This window comes from Arvicola amphibius, chromosome 15 (assembly GCF_903992535.2).
Source record: "Arvicola amphibius chromosome 15, mArvAmp1.2, whole genome shotgun sequence".
NCBI lineage: Eukaryota > Metazoa > Chordata > Mammalia > Rodentia > Cricetidae > Arvicola > Arvicola amphibius.
In genome coordinates, this window is record NC_052061.1 from 5,673,217 (window position 1) to 5,700,626 (window position 27,410).

A 27,410-nucleotide genomic window follows, 5' to 3' on the forward strand; every position below is an offset into this window, starting at 1 on the left:
TCTCCTGCCTTACATTCACCGCCTAAACCTAAACTATTTAAACATGAGTTGAAAACATTTTTATATTTTATTTCGGTGAGGATTGCTATTTTCAAGTTATATTGTCGTTTGTCTGAACATAACAGCTAAAGCAAGGGACACAGTTGGCACTTCATTGTTATTTTTTTTAAATATTGCGTTTTACTTATCATGCGTGTGCGCCCCACGGCACGCACGTGGAACTGGTTTTCTGCTTCGAACTCACGTCACCGGGCTTGGTATCAAGTTTCACCCACGGAGCCACCCGCCGGCTGAGGCCATTAGTTCCTGAACGAATGACCCTCTGGAGTGAGTGGCATAGTGTGTGGGGTCTACGGGGTGCAGCTTGGCTGATGTGCTAGAGAGAATCCTGGGGAGGCACCCAAACGCCTACGTGGGGTTGCATCTATTACTAACTTACAGCATCGGCCCGAGTCCACCGACAAAACGCGCGCCCGTGAAGCCGGCATGATGCCCACTGCGCAGTCGCAGGAGCTAGTTGAGGCCTGCGCAGCTCTGCAGGTGGGCGGGCTCGCGCAGGCGCAGAGGGAGAGGGCGACTCGGGTCTTGCTTGCATTTGCTCTCTCCGGGCGTGGGGGCCTGTGGCATTCAGGGGTCCTGTGTGTCTGGTCATTGCACCCCTCACCCGCTGCCAGGCGACCTGTCTGCACTACGCCTGCATCGGGCGCCTGCCTTCAGCTCCTAGGCGCCGCCATCATGCTGCTGCCCGTGTTCACCCTGAAACTGCGCCACAAAATCAGCCCCCGCATGGTGGCCATAGGGCGATACGACGGGACTCACCCGTGCTTGGCGGCTGCCACCCAAGCGGGCAAGGTAACCGGTCCCACCCGAACACCGCCGGCATCCAGATCCCGCCCCTCACGCTGCCCCGCCCCCAGCACTCATTGCCTAGCAACCGGTCGCCGCTGTCCTTGGCCTCAGGCCTATCTGGGGTTTCAGAGGAACAGCTTGGAGGTAGTGCCGTTTCTTATGACCAGTTCTTAGTGTTGGACAATATTGAGAACAGATCAGGAGCTCAGGGTAGAGAAGGCTCGAGGAGGAGGAGAGCTTGGCTAGCGATTGTTGACTCCAAATTCCTGCCCAGAGTGTCTGCTTGGTGCATGGAGACTTCCATATTTGCCTCTTTACAGAGAGGGAGAGAGAGAAAGGAAAAAAAGACTACACACATCCCAATGTTAAATTCAGATTGTACTTTTAGTCCTTGGTTACATACATTCAGATTTTCCTCCATAACTTAAGTATTCACTAAATAGTTACTATGAGCCACATACTAGGATAGGTATCAGAGACACAGCGATAAAAGATCATTTAACAAATGTTCGGTACTTCTATCTGCTTTCTAAAAGTATTGGCCATCGCTGAATCCACAAAATCTAGCATGCAAGAAGTGTCAAATGCAAATATGTTTGTTAAATGACAAGGCAGATCAAGGCCCTGTGTATTGATGGAGGTATGTACAAAATACAAAGACTATAGAGACCTCCAAAAATGTGACTTCTAACAGATACAAAGCCTTATGCACTAATTCTCTCAGTATCATTGCTACACAGCGAAAATACTAATGTAGTACAGGCGTAGTGGATTCTTACTTTACTGACCTCTAGTTTCATAACCTTCAGCATTGGACAAATAACAGTAACAATACGATGTATGGGAAGTAGTCACTAAATGCTCGTTGCTGTTTTTTTCTTTTTGTTATTCCAACTTTACTGATTAGAAATAGTTCAGGGAAGTTCAAGTTAGTGTCTGGGATTGCTCCAGCAGAAAGTTCTGGAAAGGAAGCTGTATGTGGTAGCTTACACCTGTAATCCCAGTACGAGAGACTGAGGCAGGAGGATTGTCACCAGTTTGAGATCAGCTTGGGCTACAGAGCGAGACCCAGTTTGAGAAAAGGAAATAGATTGTGGAAGTGAGATTGAAAGTATTTTGTCGGACCTAGCGTGGAATGAGTTTTCAAGGCACTTCCATGTGTGTTGCATGCTACGTTATATGTCATGCCTTGGGATACGTAGCTGGAGTGTGATGATTCATTTAAGTGAGCTATGATTTCATTAACTGATATAATGAAGTAAAGTGCTGAGCATTGGGCCTGATAGGTGATGCTGTAGTTAAGAGGCACTAACAAACCTGATATAGTGGTACAAAGTTGTTATTCCAGCTACTCAGAAGGTTGGGCCCATAAATCCAAAGCTAGCCTGGTGTCTTAGCTGGGGTTTCTATTGCTGCGGCAAACACCATGACCAAAAAACAAGCTGGGAGCAAAGGGTTTATTTGGCTTACACTTCCACATTGCTGTTTAATCACTGAAGGAAGTCAGGCAGGAACTCAAACAGGGTAGCATCTCAGAGGCAGGAGCTGATGTAGAGGTTATGGAGGGGAGCTGCTTACTGACTTGCTTCCCACGGCTTGTTCAGTCCACCTTACTTTAGAACCCAGGACCCAACAGCCCAGGGATGGCACCACCCACCACGGACTGGGCCCTCCCCCACTGATCACTAAATGAGAAAATGCCTTACAGCTGGATCTCATGGAGGCATTTTCTCAGCGGAGACTCCTTCTTCTCTGATGCCTCTAGCTTGTGTCAAGTTGACACGCAAAACCAGCCACTATACCTGGGCTACGCATGGAGACCTCGTCTCAAAATTAAAATTTAGAGAAGGGGAGAGGGTGGGAGATTGGATAAAAGTACCTACTGCTAAGTCTGATGACCTGGGTTCTAGTCTAGGGGCACGTAGTGGAAAGAGAACTCACTCTTGTGAATTATATGATCTCCACTTGTGAGTCATGGAGCCTGAGAACGCACGTAAGAAAATAATGCAAGAAGGTAAAATTGGCTAATGATGCCAGGTGCTGATGGCGCATGCCTTTAATCCCAGCACTTGGGAGGCAGAGGCAAATTGTGTGTTCGAAGCAAGCCTGGTCTACAAGAGCTAGTTCCAAGACAGGCACCAAAACTACACAGAGAAACCCCTGCTTTGAGAAAAAAAAAAGGCCAATGGTGTAACTCAGTGGTAGAATGCTTGTCTAACATATTCAACAACCCTGGTTCAATATCTAGTGCTGCCCCGTCCCAGGTACTGACAGAAATTCAGAACAGATTCACATTCACACATGCATATCCATGGATAGGAGCACAGCAATAATAAGGACATCCCATTGGCGTTACCTTAGCCCAGCCATTTTAGCCTGTGGGTCACAACCCTTTTGTGGGTCACATATCAGATATTTACATTATAGTTATAGTTAAGGAGTAGCAATGGTTGGGGGTCACCACAACATGAGGAGCTGTGTTAGAGGGTCGCAGTATGAGGAAGGTTGGGAACCACTGCCCTAGACCCTAATTTGAGGTTTTATCCTGGCCTGGGTTCTTCTCTTAACTCTGCAGATGCTGTGAGAAATGACGTTTCACCTCTGGAGCTAACATCTGAGAGTACCAGACAGTGTGTATGTGATGTGTGCATGGTATATCATGTTAGAATATGTAATATGATATGAACTGTATATGCTATGGACACATTGATGCATTTAAATTTTATACATACAGAAAAGAATAGTAAGAGCTTGCTGATTGAGAGAGGGAGATCACATGGCCTCTGTTCAGAGGTTTGAAGGAAACAAAACAAGCTTGTAGCCATGTGGGCTGATTGCCTTGCAGGCAGAAGCATCAGTCCTTGCAAAGGTGTTGGTGTGAACCACAACACGAGGAGATAGGCTGGAGTGGAAAGGCCAAGGCCAGGAGGTAGCCAGGAGCCTTGTTAGCACGTTTTTGTTGTTGTCTGTTTTGTCTTTTGTTCTGTATTATGCAGAGAATGACCTATGATAGTGTGTGTTCAGATTGAAAGGAGTGAATTAAAGCACGTAGCAAGCAAACTAGAGGGAAAATTAGTAGACAGCAGACAGGTAGGAGCAGCAGGTAGATAGCAAAGCATCGTCAAATCAGGAGAGCACAGCAGCCAGCAGAAGTGACTGGAGTAGACTGACCAAGAGAGCAAACAGGTAACATTATCAAATCAGCACTTACAACAGTGAGCAGAAATGACTGTGGAAGCCCTACTGGACCAGTCATACTGGTGGCTTCATCTGAACAGATGAGACCAAAAACCAGGAAATTGGTTCACTGGTGAAGTGGCTCGGCAGTAAAGGTTTGAATCCCTGGGACTCACATGGTAGGAGGAGAGAATGAAATACACAAATTGTCGTTTTTAAATTATTTTTAAAAGCAAAGCACACACACACCCCCAAAACTAAAATCAAGAACAGTCAGTGCTCTAACCATTGAGCCATCTCTCCGCCCAGCCCCGGGACTAATTTTATTTTAATTCTTGGTCTTAATAGTGGAGATTATGGAACAATCTCCAAGAATTTGATTTATATGACGAATTTTAAACTCATAAAGCACATTAAACTCACGGACTATTTGAAGGGCTAAGAAGGGAATCTATTGTGGGGGGCTGGTGTGGAAGATGCTGCGGGAAGTGCTTGCTGGTTCCTGTGGTCAGGTGGTGAATGACATCATCACTGAAGCTGGTATCAGCCTCCTGTGCTCAACACCAGCGATGGATGACGGATGTGTCTGCACCCTCTGCACCCTGCTGGTGGAGAGCTCGTGTGCAGCCCTCAGGAGCAACAGCTGGAGCCTGCCCCTCACTTTCATGGCGGGGCTGAGAACCCCTGGACTTCCATAATTCACAGACTGGAAGTTGGCTACCCACAGAGCTGTGTATAAGTCCCTTTTCTTTGTTTCTGAGACAGGGTCTCTCTAGGAGCCCTTTCTGTCAGACCTTGCTGTCCTGGAACTCACTCTGTAGACCAGGCTGGCCGCAAACTCACAGAGGTTCACCTGCCTCTGCCTCCTGAGTGCTGGAATTAAAGGTGTGCACCACTAGGCCTGGCCTTGCATGATTATCATAAGTTCTATAGATTAAGGTTCCTTCTTGTTATTGTTGGAATCTACTAACCAATTTTTAAAAACATATGATGTGAATTTGGCATTTTTGGATGTCTTAAGGGAATGTGACTTTTTTTGTTTTTCAGGTTTTTATTCATAATCCTCACACACGGAGCCAGCATTTCAGTGCATCCAGAGTCTTCCAGAGCCCCCTGGAGTCTGATATTTCACTCCTCAACATTAACCAGACAGTCAGCTGCCTGACTGCAGGGGTCTTGAACCCTGAGCTTGGCTATGATACTCTTTTAGTGGGAACACAGACCAATCTTTTGGCTTATGATATCTACAATAATTCAGATTTGTTCTACAGAGAGGCAAGTATACCCCCTTTAACCATCAAGTCCCCATTACCCATTAATGCCCATAGGATTTTTTTTGTCAGACATGAAGCTTTTTGTTGATTGTGGTGTTGGGCACTGAACTTAGGGCCTTGGGTGTGCATATCAGCTAAGTGTTCTGTTATGCCTGTATCACGGGATCCCTAAACAAGACCACCACAGAGCTGGTATCCAGTGCAAACACACTGCAGTTTATTGATTACAATTTAGCTAACTCAGACCATAATCCGACACTCTGACACAGTGGGTGGGAGAGAGCAGCCTGAGCCTTCAGGGTAAGCAGGGTGGCACAACCCTGGGCATTTTGGGATTGGGTAAAAGTATACAGCTTTTGAATTAGTTGGTTGGAGTAGAAAGGGTAGAGGGGATTTCAAAACAGTGACTGTCAGCGAACAAGAATGTAAAAGCATCAGTTAATCAGATACCTATAAGGACCTTTAAAAGCAAGCAGATGCTAGTTGGACATCCTGGTGGGTCACTTTGACCAGGCCAGGCCACAGTTTCTTGAAGTGTTTATAACATTGCTGGGCTGCATTCACCCCCAACCCCCGGTTATAGGCACTGTCTAAATGGAGTTCTTTCTCAAAATAGAGTTTGCTCTGCTCCTTCATTCTGTCGCTGAGTGGCTGTTGCCAGCCCTTGTCACTTTGAAGACGTTTGTTGCAGTGTCTTTGTGGTTACAGTGGGGAACTCGGCTTCACTTCTGCTTGGCACACATGTACTCTACTTGTTGAGTTATGGTTGTTAGACGTTTGTTGACAGTCAAGAGTGTATGTGACATCATCTGTCAGGATGTTGGGAATCCAGCAAACAGGTCTCTGGTGGTCTTGCCGTAAGCGCCACAGCTTGTTGGGGGTTCTTCCCGCACCCCCGCACCCTGCTATCTATAAGCTGCTGCACCTGTACCATCCAAACTCTCTCTTTATTATAGGAAAGATAGTAAAGAAATATTTTTTAAAAATGCACCTATAGGTGGTGGCACACGCCTTTAATCCCAGCACTCAAGAGGCAGAGGCAGGCGGATCTCTGTGAGTTCGAGACCAGCCTGGTCTACAAGAGCTAGTTCCAGGACAGGCTCCAAAGCCACAGAGAAACCCTGTCTCGAAAAACCAAAAAAAAAAAAAAAAAAATGCACCTATAAGCAAACAGCATTCGAATTTATCCAGATTTGTGTATATGTGTGTTGGGATTAGGTCTCACTGTTGCCCAGGCTGCCCTTGAACTTGTGACCCTCCTTCTTCAGTGTTACAATCCTAAGTGTTAGGATTGTAGACATAGACCAGCTATGCTTGGATCCACTTTATTCATTCTTCCTTTTTTTTAAATTTTTTTTTTTTTGAGCAGGACTGCCTGACTATTAGCTGTTCTGCTTTTTATTAGATCAGTCAGGTGCCTTGGGCAGGCAAGGTGAAGCAAATACAACACATCTTTACATAATTAAACAAATACAGCATAAACAAATGTAACACATCTTTACATAGTTAAAATAATATTCCACACACATTTTTTTAATCTTTTTAGGTTAGCACACGGTGTATTGGGTTTCATCCTGTATGTTCACAGTCGTTCTCCTTCCCACTCAGCTCCCCGTCTGCCCTCCCACTGCTTCCCTTTATTTCTCAGTTAGTGGCCCATTCAGTTTTCCTTTTACATTTAATCTACTAGGCTTTCTCGTTCCTGCCTATTTCCTTTTTTGGATATAACCAATTTTTAATATTTGTGTATAATTATATATATGTAATTTATGATATATTTACACACATGCTCACACATATTTAAATGTTTCATGCTTAACGATTATATAATGCTAGGTGTGATGATTCAAAAAGATTTCTATCTAAAGGGGGTAAATTTATTTCAGAACTTGGGCATTTAAAGGTGCATGCCTTGGCCATATGGGAGATGATTAGCCCCCCAGAAGTCCTGGGGAGCCTGGATTACCAGAACCATGTGTTGTAGGCAGTGTAGTGTGGGAACTGGGCTCAGCTGTGCTGGGATCCTGGCTAGTCCTGCCCAGGTCACAGTGTGGGCCCAGGAGAACCCTCGCTGCCCTCTGAGGAGACGGAGGGCAGAGTCAGTTGAGGCATCTAGAGGAAACCTGATAACATCACCCTCCGTGTGCCTGCACATCACTGTGTCCTGTCTTTCCCGTCCTTAGGTAGCAAACGGGGCAAATGCCATTGTGCTGGGGACGCTGGGAGACATCGCCCCGCCTCTTGCAATCATCGGTGGCAATTGTGCTCTTCAGGGTTTTGATCATGAGGGAAATGATCTCTTCTGACGGTACAAGAACTCAGCGTTTGGGTACTCCTAATCATTTTTCACTTTTAATTTCCTCTAGATTTTTTTAAACTACACTGATCACACTGAATAATAGTTTTCAAAGAAAACAAATGGACTAATAGGGGCTGGAGGATGGCTCCATTGTTAGAGTACCCCTCGAGCAAGAAGACCTGAGGTCAGTCTTCAGAACCTGTATCTCAGCACTGAGGGAGGTGGATCCAGATTCCTGGGGTTTACTGACCATCCAGTCTAATCCAGTTGGGAACCACAGGCCAGTGAGAGACCCTGTCTCTAAGGAAGTGGGATAGAGTTCCTGAGGGAGACGCCTGAGGTTGTTGTGACATCCCTAGGCATACATGCACATTATATGTGTCCCCATACCCACACAGGGATATAGAATATGCACACATGTATATATATATATATATATATATATATATATACACAAAAGACAATATAAAAACAGGGTAATATGCGTATTATTTGTATGGGTAACATTGAGAACTCACTGGTAGCTTATGTAAGCCTTCCCTTCATGAAGCTGATATTTTGGGTGAAATGAAATGGATGATTTATTAATGACTACTTGCTTTATTTTCAGGTGACTGGAGACAATGTTCACTCCCTGGCTTTGTGTGACTTTGATGGTGATGGGAAGACAGAGGTTGTGAGGCCAAGCAGCTGAATACGTTTCTTATGACAGCAACGTTAGCTGCTCATGGCTGTTTTTTCATGAGCTAACTGGTCTCTCTCCCTAGCTCTTCCCCCTCTTTGCCCTCCTCATTCATCTCTGATTCCTCCTCTTCCTCCTCTCGCTGTCTGTGTCTCTGAGACATTGGAGGAGGGAAGGCAAAGGTGCATGAGACCTCCGTTATATTCACAATCTTATAAACTGCTTCCGATGCTTTGGAACCTTAAGTCTCTTTCACGTTTGGCTGACAAAATGATTTATTTTGACATTCTGATAAATCTATATTATATAAGGAATACCCCTAGAGCTCAGATCCTTGAGGAGTTTTATGTGTGGTGTCTCCTGGGCCCTAATCAGCCCACTTTCTGTGGACACTAGGCTCTGGTGTTTGAGACAGGGCTTTGCTGTGAGTGTGCTATGTCTGAAATATAGACAAAAATAGGTTTGTGTCTTTCCACAATACCAGGAATCGTTAAGTAGCAGTAAATACACAGGATGCTGAGGGTTTTGTTGGCAGGAGTTTTCAGGTGGCCCTGCTTTCCCTGCTAACCCTGGCCGAGTTGAACAGACTTGTTTACTCCAGTTGTAAGTGCTAGTGTTGCTTTTAGGTCACATATCGGACTGCACAGAGAAACTATCACTCTCTCTGTGAATGTGAATATGTAGGTTACAGTGTGGCTACAGGGGCCTAAAGGCCCGAGAGGCAGGGGCGCTAACGGATTTGAATAGGCCAGTGCAGGAACTTCTGCAGCAGCTGCTACCGCTGTGCTGCCTGCTTGTCTGTCTGCCCCTGAGTCCGGCTTTGGAGTCAGAGTGCAGCTGCAGAAGTGAAGGTCATGACCAGGGCTGGGCCGTGAACAGGCAGATGGCAGATTGAGAAGACCGCATCCAAATCAGGGACTTGGCTAAGCTGAAGCCCCTCAGATAGTCAGGATCATGACAGATCACTATGCACCATAGCAGGGTTAATGGGGTCCAGGTGAAGGAGCTGCACCCTTCCCTCAGTCTGATAGGTTCAATAAGCTCTCAGGCCTGGTTTTCCTGATGCTATTTTAATACGGCACGTGCTTCCACAGACGTCAGTAAAGTGGCAGCGTTCTACTTCTAGAAATAAGTCCCCTATCACCTGTGTGGCATGGGTGGGTGCTCCTGGACACGTGGGACAGCCATGCGTTTACCAAGGGGTACATCCTCGGAGGTCAAGGCAGTTCTGGGACAGTAGCAGGAGCACACGTGTTCTCGCAGGAACACAGCCTGAGCACGGCTTCCCTCGGCAGCAGGGGGCGCTGCTGACTCGGGGAAGGCGCTTGTCCTGGCAGGCTTGCCCTGCACTGTGGGATTAGCAGTGTGGAGCCACTTTTCCTCTCCTGACCAATCAGTTACAGCCCCCACCTCCCAGCACTGGGTTTCTAGAGGGCTGGAACTGGAGGGCAGCAATGACTGCAAAGCAAGGGCTTTTTTAAATCTATGAAACACTACTGTGCTTCATAGACTTTGATCCTATGTCCCTCCCTTTCCTTTTTCAGCTCCTTGTTGGATCTGAAGATTTTGACATCCGAATTTTTAAAGAAGATGAGATTGTGGCAGAAATGACGGAAACAGAGGTAGGAACTGCTACCAGAATGGTGACCTCAGCTACTAGAGAGAGTGCTGAGCATCATCTCAGTGCAAAATGGTGACCTTGGACTAGGTGGGGCAGCGATGCGCTCAGACACCGCAGAGGTCTCACAGCCCAGAGTGTTCAGAAGAAAACTTGAGTTTTCTCTTATATTCATTCCTCCTCCTCCTCCTCCTCCTCCTCTTCCTCCTCCTCCTCCTCTTCCTCCTCCTCCTCTTCTTCCTCCTCCTCCTCTTCTTCTTCCTCTTCTTCTTCCTCCTTCTCCTCCTCCTCCTTCTTCATAATAATAATAATAATAATAATAATAATAATAATAATAATAAATTTGAGACAGGTTCTGACTATGTAGTTCTGGCTGGCCTGGAATTTATTATGTAGACTCTACTGGCCTCAGACTTCCCCGTGTCCGTTTGTTCCCATGCCCCACAGTTTTGGTTTTTTTTTTGTTTTGTTTTTTTGTTTTTTTGATTTTTTGAGACAGGGTTTCTCTGTGGCTTTGGAGCCTGTCCTGGAACTAGCTCTTGTAGACCAGGCTGGCCTCGAACTCACAGAGATCCGCCTGCCTCTGCCTCCCGAGTGCTGGGATTAAAGGCGTGTGCCACCACCGCCTGGCTTGCCCCGCAGTTTTTGTTTGTTTATTGAGACAGAGTCTCATGTAAGCCTGACTGTTTCCACCTCTTGAATGTTGGGATTACAGGTATGCACCACCATGCCTGGCTCAGACTTATTATAATGTAAAATTACACTTGTGGACAGAGAAGCAGAGGTGAGAAGTAAGTGCAAAAAGCAGTAGTGTAAAGACGTATGTCTCTAGAGGGACGGGTCACGTGCTTACGTGAATTTTCCTGATGGTGGATCCTTGCTGCCACTGGATTTTTGTTGTTTTGTCTTCTGAGACAGGATCTCATTCTGTAATAACCAAGGCTGGCCCAGAACTCACTGTGCTGCCCAGGCTGACTTTGAATTCATGGCAATTCTCCTGACTTAGCCTTCCAAGTATTGAGATTACAGAGGTGAACCACCATGACTGATTTTTCTGAATATTTAAAACAATTATTTTATGAATGTGGACATTTTGCGTATATGTAAGTCTCTGCACTATGTGTAAGGTGTTAGACATCCTGGAACTGGAGTTACAGATGGTTGTGAGCCACTAAGTGGGTGCTGGGAATCGAACTTGGGTCCTTTGTAAGAGAGGCCAATGCCCTTAATCACAAGACCATCTCTCCAGCAGCTTATTAGATTCATTGAGGGATTTGTGGCCCTCCCCCCAAAAGCCAACTTGAGCATCCAGGGCTGGGTTGTTAATGTCATGTCTCTCATACTAATTTGTGGTGACTCTTTTCCTGTTTGGTGGTCATCATCTGGGAGTGTTGGATTTCTGGGTTTGTCATTATTAGATGGGATGGCAGAGCTCTTTGGAGTAGCTTTCCCCTAAGTCCTAGAAAAGGAGAGTGGAACATGGGTTAGAGCCAAGGTTCAGGTTCCTTCTCTGGTCCACAGAGGAAGAAGGGACACCTTCACTAAGGACCTGCTGTCTTAGTCAGGGTCACTGTTGCTGTGGTGAAGCACCATGACCAAAGCAGCCTGGGGAGGACAGGGTTCATCTGGTCATCCTCTGAGTCACAGTTCATGGAGAGAAGCCGTGGCAAGAGCTCAAGCAGGGCAGGAACCTGGAGGCGGGAGCTGATGAGGAGGGCTGCATCCTGGCCCTCTTCTCAAGGCTTGCTCAGCCTGCTTTCTTATAGAACCCAGGACCACCAGCCCAGGGATGGACCACCCACAATGGGCTGGGCCCTCCTCTTTAATCAACAATTGAGAAAATGCCCTACAGGCTTGCCAACAGCCCCATCTTATGGAGGCATTTTCTCAATTGAGGTTCCTCCTATCAGATGACTCTAGCTGTGTCAAGCTGACATAAAGTAGCTAGCTTTCACAAGATGTCTGGAGCTAACTTTGTGAAAACATAGACTGTAGAATTGTTCATTTGCAGCACCATTCTCCCATCCTTTGGTTTGCTGTTGGTGTCTACCCCGGTTTGATGGCACACAGTACCAAGTACTGGAGGAGTGTGCTTTGGGCTTAGTAACCCTGGATCCTACACAGTGCTTTGTATTCGGTTAGATGTTGGGGAAAAAAGGTGCGAAGGAAATTACAAAGCCATTCCCTGCTTTGTACAACTTATCTCTTTTAATATCTTTTGTATTGGGGCCAGAATTAGAAATATATCTGTAGGGCCAGAAATCATTAACCCTGTTCAGCATCACATTCTAGCCATTAAAGTGTGCTCAGTCCTTAGAAAGTCCTGTAAACATTTCTGTGCGATGTATGCATTTCTGTTTGTGGCTATGCACCATATAAGTGTGTATGTTTGAGCTTTTAGTTTGGAAAAGATTGTAGATTCTTTTACTTCAAGCATACAATAAATTATATTATAGAAAAAAGTATAAACATTGGTTGTAGATTACAATTCTCTTTTTGTTTTGATTTTGTTTTCCCAAGACAGGGTTTCTTAGCCCTGGCTGTCCTGGAACTTGCTGTGTAGGCCAGGGTGGCGTCAGACTCACAGAGATCCACCTCCCTGTGCCTCCCGAGTGCTGAGTTTAAAGGTGTGTGCCACCACTGCCTGGCCAATTACAGTTCTTGAAACAAACCATAGTAAAAGTTAAGGCAGTCAGTCAGCAAAACCTTTTATATTGATGTGTATAGTAGCATCTGTTGTGTGCTTAGCTCATGCCTAATACTACATGTGTATTATTTTTAAAAATACTGTTCTGAAATTTCCCCCATAGCTTGATCTAACTTTGTGAGTTGGTTTGAATTTGATTGTCCAGCTGTGGAGTAGACAACACAGAGGTAGAGAAGAGAACTCCTTTCCTCTGTAATGGGTTCCAGTGTTGCTGGGCTGGGGTTTTCACCCAAGACGGAGGAGAGACTTTCCTGGGGAGTCTGTCTCTGTTCACCCAAGACGGAGGAGAGACTTTCCTGGGGAGTCTGTCTCTGTTCACCCAAGACGGAGGAGAGACTTTCCTGGCGAGTCTGTCTCTGTTCACCCAAGACGGAGGAGAGACTTTCCTGGGGAGTCTGTCTCTGTTCACCCAAGACGGAGAGGACAGTGACAGAACAAAGAAACCATTCCACTTATCCGGCTCGGTGAACCAATGAGTTTAACTGAGGCTGCAAACGTCACTGAAGGAAAAAAAATCTCCCTTCCACCCCTCAATTGTTAGCTCCATAAGCTTGAAGGGGAGAGGAGAGGCCCTGTGCCTCTTGTGAGTCTTGTGAGCCGCACCCCTGCTTCCACGAGTGAACCCCCACGTGAAGACCCCGTGGTATGAGGGTCTTGTGGGAGTTCTCAAGATGGCAGCGTCCATGTCCCTCCTGGAGAACCAAGTTCCTCCACATAGGCGTGTGCTTTTATAAGGTTACACGTGAGGTTAAGATGAGCTTACTGAACAGCCGTCTCCTGTGTTCTGTTGCAGATCGTCACCTCTCTGTGTCCCATGTATGGCAGTCGGTTTGGTTACGCCCTTTCCAATGGCACAGTTGGGGTTTACGACAAAACAGCCCGATACTGGAGAATTAAAGTTAGTACGGTCAGGTGCACCTGCTCAGAGATTGCAGACTTCCGGCACTGAGAGACTCCTTTACTAATTACGGGAATTCTCTTTCAGTCCAAAAACCATGCCATGAGCATTCACGCTTTTGACATCAACTCTGATGGCGTGTGTGAGCTGATCACTGGATGGTCTAATGGAAAGGTGAGTGTCTGTTAGGAAATGTACGTGTAACTCTAACATGTGCTTATGGGATTGGCTGCATGACGTGGATAGAACCTGAGTCCGTCTGTCCACACTGTTCTTCCTGCTGTGAGGCGCATGTGTTCTTTCAGTACTGTAACCCATCCTTGGGAGAGAAATCTCCAGAGAAACTCTTTTTAGATCTTTTCTTTGAAGGCCTGAGAACCCGTCCATCAGACTGATTGGAGGTGTGGGCCAGTAAAGAAAAGTTAACGATCCAATGATGAGCCCCTTGCATACCTCTTTTAAAGCTGACTAGAAATGTAGAATTAACAGGAAGAACCATGTTAGGATATTGATTTCCCAGCTGTAACTTCAAAGTTAAACCCTTTTGCTTTCTTTACTTTTTCAACTGCAAATCAGAATTTCTTAGTTCTTTGGAAAGTCAAGGTGGTCTTGTTAGCTTGCAGATCTCCATGGATACCATTTGTACTAACTCCTCTGTCAGTGTTGGGCTGCCTAGGCCATCAGCTAATTCCTGCTTTTTTCTCTGAGCTCTTCTTTTCCTTTGACCAGCCCCTCTGCCCTCCTTTGATGTCACTAAAAACCGGTTCTTCCTTGTCCTTGGTGCTTGTAAGGGAAGAACATGTCAGCATGACTTCCTAAGACAGCTGAAGTCCGTCCACTGAGTACATGTGTTCCTTTAGGCTGTGGTAGTAAACCACATCACCTGGGTTCCCATTGTTCCAGGGCTGGGTACTCTTAAGTTCAGGTGCAGTGGGTTTGGTGTCTGCGAAGAGGCTGCTTCTTTATAGGTGGCTGTCTTCTCACTGTAACCTCACCCAGCAGAAGGAGCTGCAGGATCTCCCAGGGTAGGGGGTGTTGAGATATGGTCCTGTTAATTGTGCCTCAGCTGGCTTGGGAAACTGTGCAGCCCATGCCTGCTGCCTTCAAACCCTCCTCTCAACTGCTAGGATCCTAGGTGTGCACCACCACACATGGTTTTTAGGACATTTTATATGAGCACTAATCCCACACACAAGGATACCTTCCAGTGGTACTAGACCATCTTGTGGATAAGGTTACAATGCATCAATTTTGGGGAGAAGCAAACATTAAGCAAACTTTAAACCAGGTTCTTGGGGAACAGAAATTAATGGTTGATTCAAGAATTTGGAGTTACTATCAAGAGCCAGACACAGTGGTATATGTTGTCTGACTTTTTCTGTCCTGCTTGGTTCCCGCAGTCGTTAAGTTCCAAAGAAATCACACAGATTGGCCTATAGCTCAGGCTTCTTATTAACTCTTATAACTTATATTAGCCCATAATTCCTGTCTGTGTTAGCCACGTGGCTTGGTACCTTTTTTGGCAAAGCAGTCACATCTTGCTTGCTCTGTGTCTGACTTCCTCTGTCTCTGGGTCACGACTGCAGACTCAAACTTTCTCTATCTAGAATTCTCATTGCCATGCCTCTACTTCCTGCCTGTCTACTGGCCAATCAGCATTTTATTAAAAATAATACAAGTGAAAGGATAAAAGACCATTGTCCCACAGCAGGTATATGTTTATAATTCCTACACTTAAGAGGTAGACAAAAGAAGATGTTAAATTCAAGGCCAGCCTGGGCTACAGAATGAGACTCACTAAGCCAAGGATAAAAGATACCTTCAGATGACTGGACCTACAGTTTTCTAGTAAAGGCTTTCAAACTAAGGATTTCTTAGTATCAACTCTGTTGGAGAGTGTAGAGAAGTGAGTTATACGGTTATCTGTACTTAACAGAAATAACAAAGAAAAGGAGTGGGAGTGTCCCTGTAAGGTACTGAATAAATGCTGCAATCCTGTTAATGTTGTCAAAGGCTGTTATTGAGTTGGGGGGCTGCCTACTCCTTTCATGTTGGATGAGCAGAAGCGAAGAGCGTTCACAGAAGTAAACACACATCCTCTTCTGTTGGCGTTCAAGAGTTCCACAATAGCCCGGAGTGGAGTATAACAAAGGTTTATTTATTTGGGGATAAACTCACAGAAAGGGTAGTGATCCTGCTCTCGGAACTGGAACCGAATGCAGCAGCCCAGAGGCCTGGCACGCTTTTTGTCTGCATTTATAGTACATGAGACCACGCCCAAAGTGGGCCAGTATCTTAAAGGCTGTTGGCTGAAGGAGTTCCCACAGCACTCCTTAGTTAGCAGTGGAGCAGTCTTGTTTGCCAAACATTGTAGAAGTGCAGTGTGGAGCTGCTTGACAGGGAAGAAGCAGGTTCACTGAGCCTGAGTTACAGGGTGGGGTTAATGTCTGAGAGCTCTGGCAAAGCCCAGGCATGATATTGTCATAAATAACACAGTGGAGTTCTTGAGTGGGGCGTATTCCAGAGAAGGGCTAGGAGAACCTTGCATTTCAGTTGTAAAGCTTTGCCCAGAAGGGTAGTTCTGAAAAGACAAACACAGTGACTAGCGTTGGCTGCCTGGCCTTCGGTTAACACCTGTGTCATTGCCTGGACCAGTCCTTTCAAGTGCATGTCCTTCATGACTGTTCTTGAGATGTCTTTGCTGATCAGCTGTCTGTTTATGGGGGTAGACCTAAGAAATCCACGTAGTTTTTATGAGGAGAGGATAATGTTATTAGAAAAGGTTGTGCAGTTGTGCTGTGCCTGGTGGCACAGACTTTGGATCCCAGTACTTGGAAGGCAGAGGCAGGAAGAGCTCTGTGAGTTCAAGGCCAACCCCTGATCTAGATAGAGAGTTCCAGAACAGTCAGGGCCACAGTGAGACTGTCTCAAAGAGAAGGTTGCTATAAGGTAGAAAATTGGGATGCTTCAGTATTCTTTAAATGTTAGGTGTAAATATATTTTATAAATGTACAAATCATAATGGTACACTTTAAAAGAAATCGCGTATATTTATTTAAGGAGGGCAAGTGTGCCATGGTACATGTGTGGAGATCAGAGGACAGCTTGAACGAGTTAGTTCACTCCTTCCACCATGTGAGGCCTGGGCTCAAACTCAGGTCTTAGTACTAGGTCATTAGTGCCTCCCACTGAGCCATTTTCCATAGAGATGTGATTTATGCATAAACCTTCTTTTGTTTTGAGATGGAGTCTTATTATATAGCCCAGGCTTGCCCTAAACTCTGTAGCCTTAGGTGGTCTTGAATGCAAGGCATGCTTCCTGCCTCAGCTTCTTGCTTGCTGGAGTACACGCCAGCTTCCAGGGCTGATGTTAGGGTGTCCCTCTGTGCGTGTGTTGGAGCCCTTACTGTGGTGACACTCTCAGGACTCCGCTCTGAGGTGCGGACCTTGTTCTCACTCTTGTCTGGTTATTGGTCTCCATGTGGAGCCATGAGCAGACAGTTCAGAAGCTTTCCTAAGAGCTCATAAGTGGCAGGTGGCAGGGTGGAATCTTGGCCTAGGCAAATGGGCCTTGGATCCCGTGCCCTGTCCTGTGCTGTATGCGCTTTATGGAGCACCTCCCAGCAGACCTGGTTCTTCACAAGGGACGTTGTGGGAAGGGCAACTTCTGTTGAAAAAGACTTAAGTTTATCTATTTTGAGGATGCTTTGGTCCCTTTGGCCCCAATAGCTGTAGCCACAGGTTTCATGGTATACTCTTGAAAACAAACTAAGTGTGTGTGTGTGTGTGTGTGTGTGTGTGTGTGTGTATGACAGGGCCTTACGTAGTCCAGACTGGCCTCAGACATAATGTGTAGCTGAGGATGACCCTACCCCATGCTCTCAAGTGACAGGATTACAGGTGTGTGTCACCGTACCTGGCTGGACTGAGTAATTTGTAAGCCTAGTTTTTTGTTGCTGTTGTGTTTAAACTGTAGCATAAATGATATTTATGTTCTTGTTTAATTTTCAGGTTGATGCTCGAAGTGACCGGACTGGGGAGGTCATATTTAAAGACAACTTTTCTTCTGCAATTGCTGGTGTGGTAGAGGGAGATTACCGGATGGATGGCCATGTACAATTAATCTGCTGCTCGGTGGATGGGGAAAGTAAATAGGGCTAGGAAAAATCCCTGAAAAGTCAAAATTTCAAAAGTGGAAGTGGCCATGCTTAGGGTCTTGTCCTCTGTTAAGTCCGAGGCTACCTGCCAGGCACAGCTGAGATGAAGGGGAACCTCCTGGACACGAGTGTGGAGCAGGACCTGATCCGAGAGCTGAGTCAGAAGAAGCAGAACCTGTTGTTGGAGCTCCGCAACTATGAGGAGAACACGAAGGTGGGGCTCCGGCTCCACTGTGTTGGGGCTCCGCTGAGGTGGGGCTCCGCTGAGGTGGGGCTCCGCTGATGTGGGCACAGAGTCTTAAGTGCTGGGACCGGCCAGGGTAGTTAGTACGCACGTGTAGGAGAGCGCCAGGGTGAGTGCTGGGTCCTCCTGCCTACCTGCGGACGTGCAGATTGCCTCGGCCTTTTGGTCACTGCTAGAATGAAGAGTTCTGACATCTGGGCATGGTGGCACACACTAGTTCTCAGAGGCTGAGAAGAGGCTCCTGAATTCTAGCCCAGATTACTTAGCCAGACCTGCCTCAAAAGGAGCGAGAAGGGCTGGAGAGATGGTTAAGCAGCTAATGTGTCTACTGCTCTTGCAGAGAGCAGAGGTTTGGCTCCCACCACCCACTGCAGGTGGCTCATAGCTGCCTATAGCTCCTGCTTTCGGAGATTCCATACCCTTTCTGAAATCACCCTGCATTTCACCCAGACATGCACTCCCTACCCCATACATACTCACCTAGTTAAAATAAAACATAAATGGTTTTTAAAAGGAGAACTAGAGATGAGAAGGAGAGACTTACATGCATTTGTAAAGGGCATGACAGGTGCAGTGGACCACAGATGGGGACAAGGAATGGGTGTTTCGCACAGAGCCAGCCAGAGCAAAGGCGCTAACAAGGCGAGCAGGTTTCAGAGGAGTCACAAAGGTCAGGTTGGTAGGGGAGGGGACATGCGTCCTGATGCTGAATAGCTGTGGTATTTAACTCTCACTTTTCCTCTCTGAGCGACTGAGCTGAAGTCAGGGGGCCGTGTTTTACAGGCAGAACTGAGCAGTCCCCTGAATGATGCTGATGGGCAGAAAGGCATAATCCCAGCCAATACCAAGCTCCAGACTGGCCTCTCAGTCAGTCTGGGGAACGACGTACAAGACGCACATGCAGAACTGAGCATTTCTACTTCCAATGGTGAGACTGCAGCGGTCCTGGGGGCCTGTGCTGCTTTGGAGCAGCTCCTAAAATTCCGTTGCCTTCTCTTTCCAGACACCATCATCCGAGCAGTGTTGATTTTTGCAGAGGGGATCTTTGTGGGTGAAAGCCATGTGGTGCACCCCAGTATCCACAACCTTTCCAGCTCCATCTGCATCCCAATCACCCCCCCCAAAGACGTCCCTGTGGATCTGCACCTGAAAGTCTTTGTGGGTTACAGAAGCAGGTGACCCTTCTGTCACAGGTCCTTTCCATAGAGACTCAGGAGGACAATTGCGGTTACCCTCTGTCAGGCCAGAGAAGTCACTGAAGGGTCTGCCACCAGTCAGGGTTTCTCATAACCTTTATTTCCCTAATTTGAATTCTATCCAAAGAAAAAAGATATGTAGTTTTTTTTTTTTGTTTTGTTTTGTTTTGTTTTTTTTTTTTTTTGGTTTTTCGAGACAGGGTTTCTCTGCAGCTTTTTTAGAGCCTGTCCTGGAACTAGCTCTTGTAGACCAGGCTGGCCTCGAACTCACAGAGATCCGCCTGCCTCTGCCTCCCGAGTGCTGGGATTAAAGGCGTGCGCCACCACCGCCCGGCTGATATGTAAGTTTTAGATGGTTATTTTCAATTTTTAATCAGATTATCTCAGGGACACAAAAACTTAACATGTTTGGGTTTTTGGTGAAACTCAGTAGTAGAATTTGTGCTTAGCATGTTCAGGGCCCTGTGTTTGAGACTCAGCACCACATGGAAGAATAATTTGATAATTATTTAAATGCAGTTTGGCCACTAACACTCTGAGGGGTGGGAGATATTTATATGAGGTGCAGGTTGACGCTAGTGGGGAGCCTTACTATACTTGTTGAAGATAAAGGCCTTTTCATGTTGGGCATGGTGGTACAGGCCTGTGATCAGAAGCAGGAGGATTAGAAATTCCAGGCCAGCCTGGACCACAAGAGAGTTCAAATCATACTGGGCAACTTAGTAAGACCCTGTTTCATAAAAACAACATCAACAAAATCTGTCAATCAATAAAAATCAAAGGCTTTTTGTATTCTTCCGGGTGTTGTAAAGCCTGGTACACAAAAAAGGGACATACGTTATTTCTAAATCTCAACCCCACTCATTGGTACAGAATTTTAACTCTCAAATTTCCCTCTCTTTTTTCAGATATCTTTCTTTAGATAGCAATTGGTGGTGACCCAGTAGTGAGTTTATTTTTGGGCCTTCACTTTGAAATCACATTGTACTGAGTCAGGCATGGTGGTATATTGTAATCCTAGTACTCAGTAGGCAGAGGCAAGAGGACTAGGAGTTCAAGGACAGCCTGGGCTACATGAGACCCTGTCTTAAAAAATGCAAGGGTGGGGAGTACAGATTAACACTACACTAAACACTTCTCTCATATTCATTGGTTGACTGTAGCACCCAGTTCCATGTATTTGAATTGACAAGACAGCTCCCCCGATTCACCATGTATGCACTGACCAGCCCAGATACAGCCAGTGAGCCTGCCAGTTACGTGAACTTCATCATTGCGGAGCGGGCACAGAGGGTGAGTAGTGTTCCATCTTTCAGTTCTAGTTTACACTTTAGGGTCCTTTCGCAGTTCCTTTGTAGACGGAGGGATGTGAGTGCCAGGCTGGTGTAAACATGAACGATGTAGCATGGGGTTTGCTAAGCAACTTCTAGGTTCCACTTAATTTATTGCTAACAAGGGTGTGCATGCGTGTGTGTGTGTGTGGGGGGGGGGTGTATCTATGATTGTGTGATGTATGTGTGCATGTCACGGTGTGAGTGTGAGGTCAGAGGACATTTGCAGCTGGTTCTCTCCTTCCTCCATAGGTTCTAGGAATCACACTCATGCCATCAGGCTGACATGGTTTACTGACTGAGCTGCCTTGCCTGCCCTGGCTAATAACTTATAATTGTTGTAATTATAATATTGTAATTGTAATAATTATTGTAATTATAATAATAACATATACATTATTGCTTTTAGATGTGCTGGCATAGGCCTGTCTGCAGAGCTTCAGAGGGTTATGAGTTATGAGTTGAATCCCAGGCCAGCCTGGGCTGTATGGTGAAACCCTGTCTCAAAAAAACAAAACAAAACTCAAAATTTGCTGAAATTTTTCTTCTCTGAATTTTGAAAGGTGCACATGTGCACACACACACACACACACACACACACACACACACCTTCCCCCTATTAGTTACAACTGAATTCTTCCCAGTTTCCATTCCTCTCTTTCTTTTGTTCAGGTATTAGTTGGTTGTCTTGACTTGGTGTTTCAAGAGAAGCCTAGGAAGAAATAGAGAGGTTTAGGGTAGCAGTGTGCATCTGCATTCCCTGCTCCTCACAAGATGAAGGCAGAGATCACTTGGGCCCTGGGCTGCATAATGAAATGTCCTCTGGTGGTTGGTGCGGGGAGATGGAAAGAGTAGGATTTGGAGGTGGGGACATTTTTGGTTTCTTAGCTCAAGTGCTACCTTAACTAAATTTTTAGTGAGTTTAGGACTTTCCATCACTAGCTTTAGTATCCTTATCTATAATGGGAGGGCAGTGTTGCCTACTTCATAAGGAGCCCTAGAAGATTCCATGACAGGTGTAAAATAAGTTGAACATCTATGGCAGTGGAGCGTACCTTTGGCTGGGCTCTTCCTTCTTATTAATACACTACTTGCTTGTGTTCTCCTTGTCAAACACTGAGCTCATTCTTTTTCTGCTACTTCCTGGGGAGGTACACAAAGGGGAACCTGCAGGGCAGATGAGGCATGAGAGAAAGAAGTGTGGGAGCTGGAGTGGAGACAGCTGCTTCGCATTGCAAAGAGGATGAGAAAGGCCACCAGCAGGCCAAGGCCAGAACCCCACAGAAGAGGAGCTGCTGCTTAGGGAAGGGAGGGTTCCTAGCATAACCAGTGATGAGCTCCCACACAGTCCCAATCCCAGCCCTAGGGAGCCCCAGCCCCAGTGAACGTGGCTGCAATGCTGGTGTCCCCTGAAATGGCCTGGAAGCTGAATCTTGGGACGAATCAGTTGAGCAGATGTCAAGCTGCCGAGCTGCCGGGCTCTCATCATCATCAGTGGTTGTTGGTCCATACAGCTGCAGATAGATAGTGGTTGGCTCCTGGCCCAGCAGCAGGTAGAGCAGAACTTGGAGCAGGCCTGTGTTTTCAGGGGCACGGAGTGGCAGGGCAGAGAAGACGGTGGGAATGCTGGCATCAGAGTTCTTGTAACTGTATAGATTTTTCAGATCTCTAGTCAGGCCCTTCTAGATAGCCTCATGGGGAATCCTTCCTGGAAGCTGAACCTCAAGCTACTGTAGAGTATTGACACCCACACTCTGTGCAGGTAATGAGTCTGAGTGTGCACATGTATACTTAGACAAGAACAGCTACACAGTAGAGCGGAGCAGCCCTGTGCAGACAGTCCTATCTACCTGCAGAAAAGCTGTCAGATAAACAGAAATAGCACCTGCTTCAGGTGCTTCATGTAAAATTATGTCAAAGTACTTTAAGCTGGGCCTGCTGTGGGACCAACTGTAATCATGAGTGTTGCTGAAGACCAGGAACGAGGGAGAGGGGAGTATGATTCACATGTAATTGGCGTGTGTGTGTGGAGGGGTAAAATATATATTTTTTTAAACCAAGCAGTAAAACTAGAGAAAGGAGTTTCTTCTACAATGACTGTACTTTAAAAACTGAAGTGTGCTGTGTTCTACTCATTTTTTAAGATGGTCACGTGGCTCAACCAGAACTTTCTGTTGCCAGAAGACAATAACATTCAGAGTGTCCCATTTCAAGCCTGTTTCACATCCTTACGCAATGGTGGCCAGCTCTACATAAAAATAAAGTCAAGTGGCGAGGTAAGGCCTTGTGCTGTGGTGCTCTGCTGTGCCGTCTGATCATCCACGTGCAGAGTGAAGCTTACTGTCAAGGTCACAGCAGCAGGTGTCCCACTCTAGTGTGTCAGTTCATCCTAGACACTGGGCTCACTCTCGAGCAGCAGGCTTCTGCCTCCTCCTTTGCTTTCGTTCCTTGCATGTACAGTTTGGGAAGAGCTGGCATCTTAGTTCTTTTTCTGTTACCATGACAGAATACCCTGGCAAAAGCAACAGAGGAGAAAGGGTTTGTTTGAGTTCTAGTTCCAGGCCTGCAGTCCATTGCTGTGGAGAACTTGCTGGAGCTTTACATGGATGACCACATTTACATCGAGGTCAAGACAGAGAGAAGGAACTAACGTGTACTAGTGCTGTTTGCTTTCTTTTCCCTTCAGTCCCACCCCCAGCTCATGAACTGGTGCTGCCCACATTTCAGGGTGTGCCTTCCCACCTCAGTTACCCCAGCTAAGAAAACCCCATGTAAGCCTGCCCACAGGCCCTCCAGTCCAGTCCATTCCAGTCCATTAAAGTTCCTTTACAGTTGATTCTAGATTGTGTCAAGTTGACAATTAAAAATAACCATGAGGAGCAGGGTGTGGTGGTTCAGGAGGCAGAGGCAGGTGGATCTCTGTGAGTTCAAGCCTGGGCTGTCTCAACAAAAACAAAACAAAACAAAACAAAACAAAAAACCACCAAAAACCCCAAAATAATAATGCAACCATGATGAACGGAGTATAGAGGGGCACCATTCTGTAAGGTCTGGAGAATAATATAGCTAAAATAGTCGAGAACCACCTTTAATCCTAGCACTCAGGAGGTAGAGGCAGGTGGTTCTCTTGAGTTTGAGGCCAGCGTGGTCTACATAGTGAGTTCCAGGACAGCCAGGGCTTCAGAGAGAGTTCCCGTCTTTAAAAGAAATCAAAACTAAATAAAACACAAACCAAAATAACCCAAATAAAACAAAAACAACAACAAAAGAATTGTGTGGACCATTGAGAAAGTCAGGTGCTATTTCTCATCCATCTGTGAGGATACTAAACTTGCCCATTTTTCCCTTGGTAGATCACTGTCAATACTGATGATATCGATCTGGCTGGTGATATAATCCAGTCGATGGCGTCTTTCTTTGCTATTGAAGACCTTCAGGTAGAAGCAGATTTCCCTGTCTACTTCGAGGAGTTACGAAAAGTGCTGGTGAAGGTGAGACCCCGGCAGCCTCCGGCTGGAATATTTCTCCTAGAAAATGAGGAAAGATGTGCGTCTATAAAGCGTGTGTGTATGCATGCGTCCTTACATGGACGTAGGCTGTGGGCTGTGTGATAATCCTGTCCTAAAAGTTCTGTAAACCTTAGGTGATGGTCGGTGAGTTCCTTAAGGGACGTCTGCGAAATGATTACTCTTCATCCCACGCCTACCCTGGCTCCAGAGGATGCTCTTTCAAGCCCACATCACATTGTTACTTTCTGGCCATTTAATCTGCTCTTTCCACTTTGGTCTTGAGATCATTGCTTTCCACAAACCCAAATTCAAAATTAAAAAAGAAAACTAAGGATTATGACCTGCTGCAGTATAAAACGATACTCTTGGGACAGGGACTGCAGCTTAGTGGTGGAGCACTTAATGCCCAGAGTTCAATACTTAGTATTACACTGCCCCCTCCCAAGGAAAACACCCTTACAGAAACCGAAATCCCATCGTTATCACAATGAATCACTAAAACCTTATGTATTTTGCTTGGACTCTTGATTCTGACACAGGAAGGTCTAACCTGGGGTATCATTCACTAAAGGAGATGAATAGCTGGCAGTGGTGGCTCATGTTTTTAATCCCAACACTCAGGAGGCAGAGGCAGGCAGATTTCTGTGAGTTTGAGGCCAGCCTGGTCTATATAGCAAGTTCCAGGACAGTAGGACTGTCTCACAGAGAAACCCTGTCTTGGGGGCAGGAGGGGGAGGGAGAAGAAGAAGGAGAAGGAGATAAATGTAGAGGTACTTAGCTGGTATGACCGAATGGGAGGAGGAGGGGCTCTGTGTATGGCAGACAGTGTCTTCTCAGTCTTCCAGAAGCTTGTGGACCTTGTTCATTTCTGTGTGTTCTTGGTTTCCAGGTGGATGAGTATCACTCCGTGCATCAAAAGCTCAGTGCCGACATGGCTGATAATTCTAATCTCATCCGAAGTTTGCTGGTCAGAGCGGAGGATGCTCGTCTGATGAGAGATATGTGAGTATTTGCCATAGCTGGGGTAAGCGCATAGTCAAACAAGTGAGCAGAGTAGGAACTCTTAGATGCTGCTGGGTGGAGTCTAAATTGATTCCATTAGCATTGATTGAATTGGCAAGGCTAAAACTGTACTCTGTGACCCAGCAATCTTGCTTTTAGGGTAAGGCTTAGAGAAATTTGTGTTCATCTATAGCTAGCATATTTATACAATATTCATAAAGACAATATTTATAAAAAATCTTGGATTTGTCTGCTTCCCATTGGTATAACAAAATGCCTAAGACTGAATAACATATAAGAAAAGTGGTTTATTTAGTTTTTGGAGGCTCGGAGTCCCAGTCATGCTGCCCTGGTTCTGGTGAGGGCCTTCCTGACTGTCTTGCCCAGTGGTGGACGGCATCATAACAGGAGTGCATGCAAGAGCAGGACGTTGTATGCAGCACTGGAAACCAAACAGACTCATCTTTTATAGCCATTCTCTTGAGAAAACTAACTAGAACCCAATGAGATCTTCTTAATCCTTTTCAAAAGTAGCACTGCTAATGATCCCGTATATCTCGTACTATACTGTTTAAAAGGTCCTACTACCTCTTATTATTAACACCTTTGAAGGGCACACTTAAACCATATCAAAATCATAGCAAATCCCCAAATCCAAAGTGACATCAACAGTATACGGGATGTTATGAGATTCATCAGTAAAGCAACGAGTTGAACCGCACGAAGAGCTGAGAATGAAAGCCCAGTGCAGACTGGCTTAGTCAATCTGGATCAGACTGTGGGTTTTTTCTTTTCTTTCTGAGACAGGGTTTCTTTGTAGCTTTGGAGCCTGTCCTGGAAACTAGCTCTTGACTTCAGGGGGTCTAATAACAGGCGATTCATCATCAGCGTATTTAAAACACAGTACAATGGGGAAAAGGTTTCCGGACAACAATCAGTCCAGTTCCAGGAGCACAATAAAGCTTAAGGTGTGACATATAGAGACTCCTACACAGGGTGGGGTCTATAGCTAAAAGGTCTAGAATCTAGTGTGCTCTCTGGATAGTGTAGCGGTCAGCAGGCTATATAAAGTACTTGCGACATCTCCCCTAAGGATGGGTTACAGTCCTGGGAGGGAAGAGTCTGGGATGATCAGTCTGAGGAATCTGGGTAAGCTGTGTCTCTTCCGAGAGCAAAAGGGTCACCAGGTCACTAACAAACTCCAGTGTCAGCTTTCTGGATGGAATGCAGGCATTTGATTTTTGTCCCTCCATTGAGGAGGCACTGCTTTGTGACTGACCTTCCTGATTCTCTTAGTGCTTCCTGTGAGTACAAGGTCCTCTGTGGCCCCAGTGATGAGTAGCTCCCGATGTTCCCCTCTCCCCAGCCCCTGGCAGACACCAGTCTACTTGTTGACACTATCATTTTTGGCAGTTTTATAGATTCCTCATAGAAGTGGCATTATGTGGTATTTGTCGCTTTGGGACTGGCTTATTTCACTTAGCATAGACCCTCAAAGTTCAACCGTGTTGCATGTTACAGTTTCCTTCTTTCTGGAGGCTGAGTAGCTCATGGCCTCCTAAGATGTTTCTCCAGTTTCCTGTGGTTGTTCCGTGAGCAGCGCTGCAGTGCACATGGGGCGCTAGCCTTCTAAAGACCCCATCTCAGCTCTTCTGGACAGCACCCCGAAGCAGGCTATAGGGCACTAGCCTTCTAAAGACCCCATCTCAGCTCTTCTGGACAGCACCCCGAAGCAGGCTATAGGGCGCTAGCCTTTAAAGACCCCATCTCAGCTCTTCTGGACAGTACCCCGAAGCAGGCTATAGGGCGCTAGCCTTCTAAAGACCCCATCTCAGCTCTTCTGGACGGTACCCCGAAGCAGGCTATAGGGCGGTAGCCTTCTAAAGACCCCATCTCAGCTCTTCTGGACGGTACCCTGAAGCAGGCTATAGGGCGCTAGCCTTCTAAAGACCCCATCTCAGCTCTTCTGGACAGTACCCCGAAGCAGGCTATAGGGCGCTAGCCTTCTAAAGACCCCATCTCAGTTCTTCTGGACGGTACCCCGAAGCAGCAGCTGGATCATATTTTTAGTATAGCTTTTGTGAAGCTAGCCTCATACCTAGTCATCCTGCCTTAGACTTCCTGTGCAGGGGTTGGGAGGGCAGAGGCTGCAGGGCGGGGGGGGGGGGGAAGGGGGGAAGGCTGCAGGGCAGGGGTGGGGGAGGCCCGCATGCTTAGTCCTCCCTCGCCACTTGTGCTTCTTTGCTCGTTGCGACTTCAGTGATTTATTAATTTCGGAAGTGACATTAAAATGGTGTTGTGTTAGCAGGAATTCATGGTAGGATGGCTTTTCATTTGTTCTAGTCCTGTTTGTTTCTCAGGAGCTGCTCTCAGGCTTCTTCCTTCATTTGGGTATCAACCACTTCAAAGGTTTTGTTTTTGTCTTGTCTCAGAAACTGTTCTAGTGCTGGGCAGTGTACCAGGCGGT

General features: G+C 46.3%; 1 protein-coding gene across 1 annotated transcript in view; it reads left to right on the forward strand.

The window, feature by feature from the left end:
* The first annotated feature begins 562 nt into the window (after positions 1–562).
* Bbs2 (Bardet-Biedl syndrome 2) overlaps positions 563–27,410 on the forward strand; it is a 30,741-nt gene continuing 3,893 nt past the window's right edge. The window contains exons 1-15 of the mRNA XM_038312463.1: positions 563–852; positions 5,074–5,301; positions 7,484–7,602; positions 8,203–8,272; positions 9,826–9,903; positions 13,400–13,504; positions 13,592–13,678; positions 17,516–17,651; positions 17,736–17,875; positions 18,689–18,833; positions 18,909–19,080; positions 20,265–20,394; positions 22,577–22,708; positions 23,786–23,923; positions 24,831–24,943. Coding sequence (XP_038168391.1) covers positions 736–852; positions 5,074–5,301; positions 7,484–7,602; positions 8,203–8,272; positions 9,826–9,903; positions 13,400–13,504; positions 13,592–13,678; positions 17,516–17,651; positions 17,736–17,875; positions 18,689–18,833; positions 18,909–19,080; positions 20,265–20,394; positions 22,577–22,708; positions 23,786–23,923; positions 24,831–24,943 — 1,910 coding nt within the window. The 5' untranslated portion in view covers positions 563–735. The remainder of the gene's footprint in view (positions 853–5,073; positions 5,302–7,483; positions 7,603–8,202; positions 8,273–9,825; positions 9,904–13,399; positions 13,505–13,591; positions 13,679–17,515; positions 17,652–17,735; positions 17,876–18,688; positions 18,834–18,908; positions 19,081–20,264; positions 20,395–22,576; positions 22,709–23,785; positions 23,924–24,830; positions 24,944–27,410) is intronic.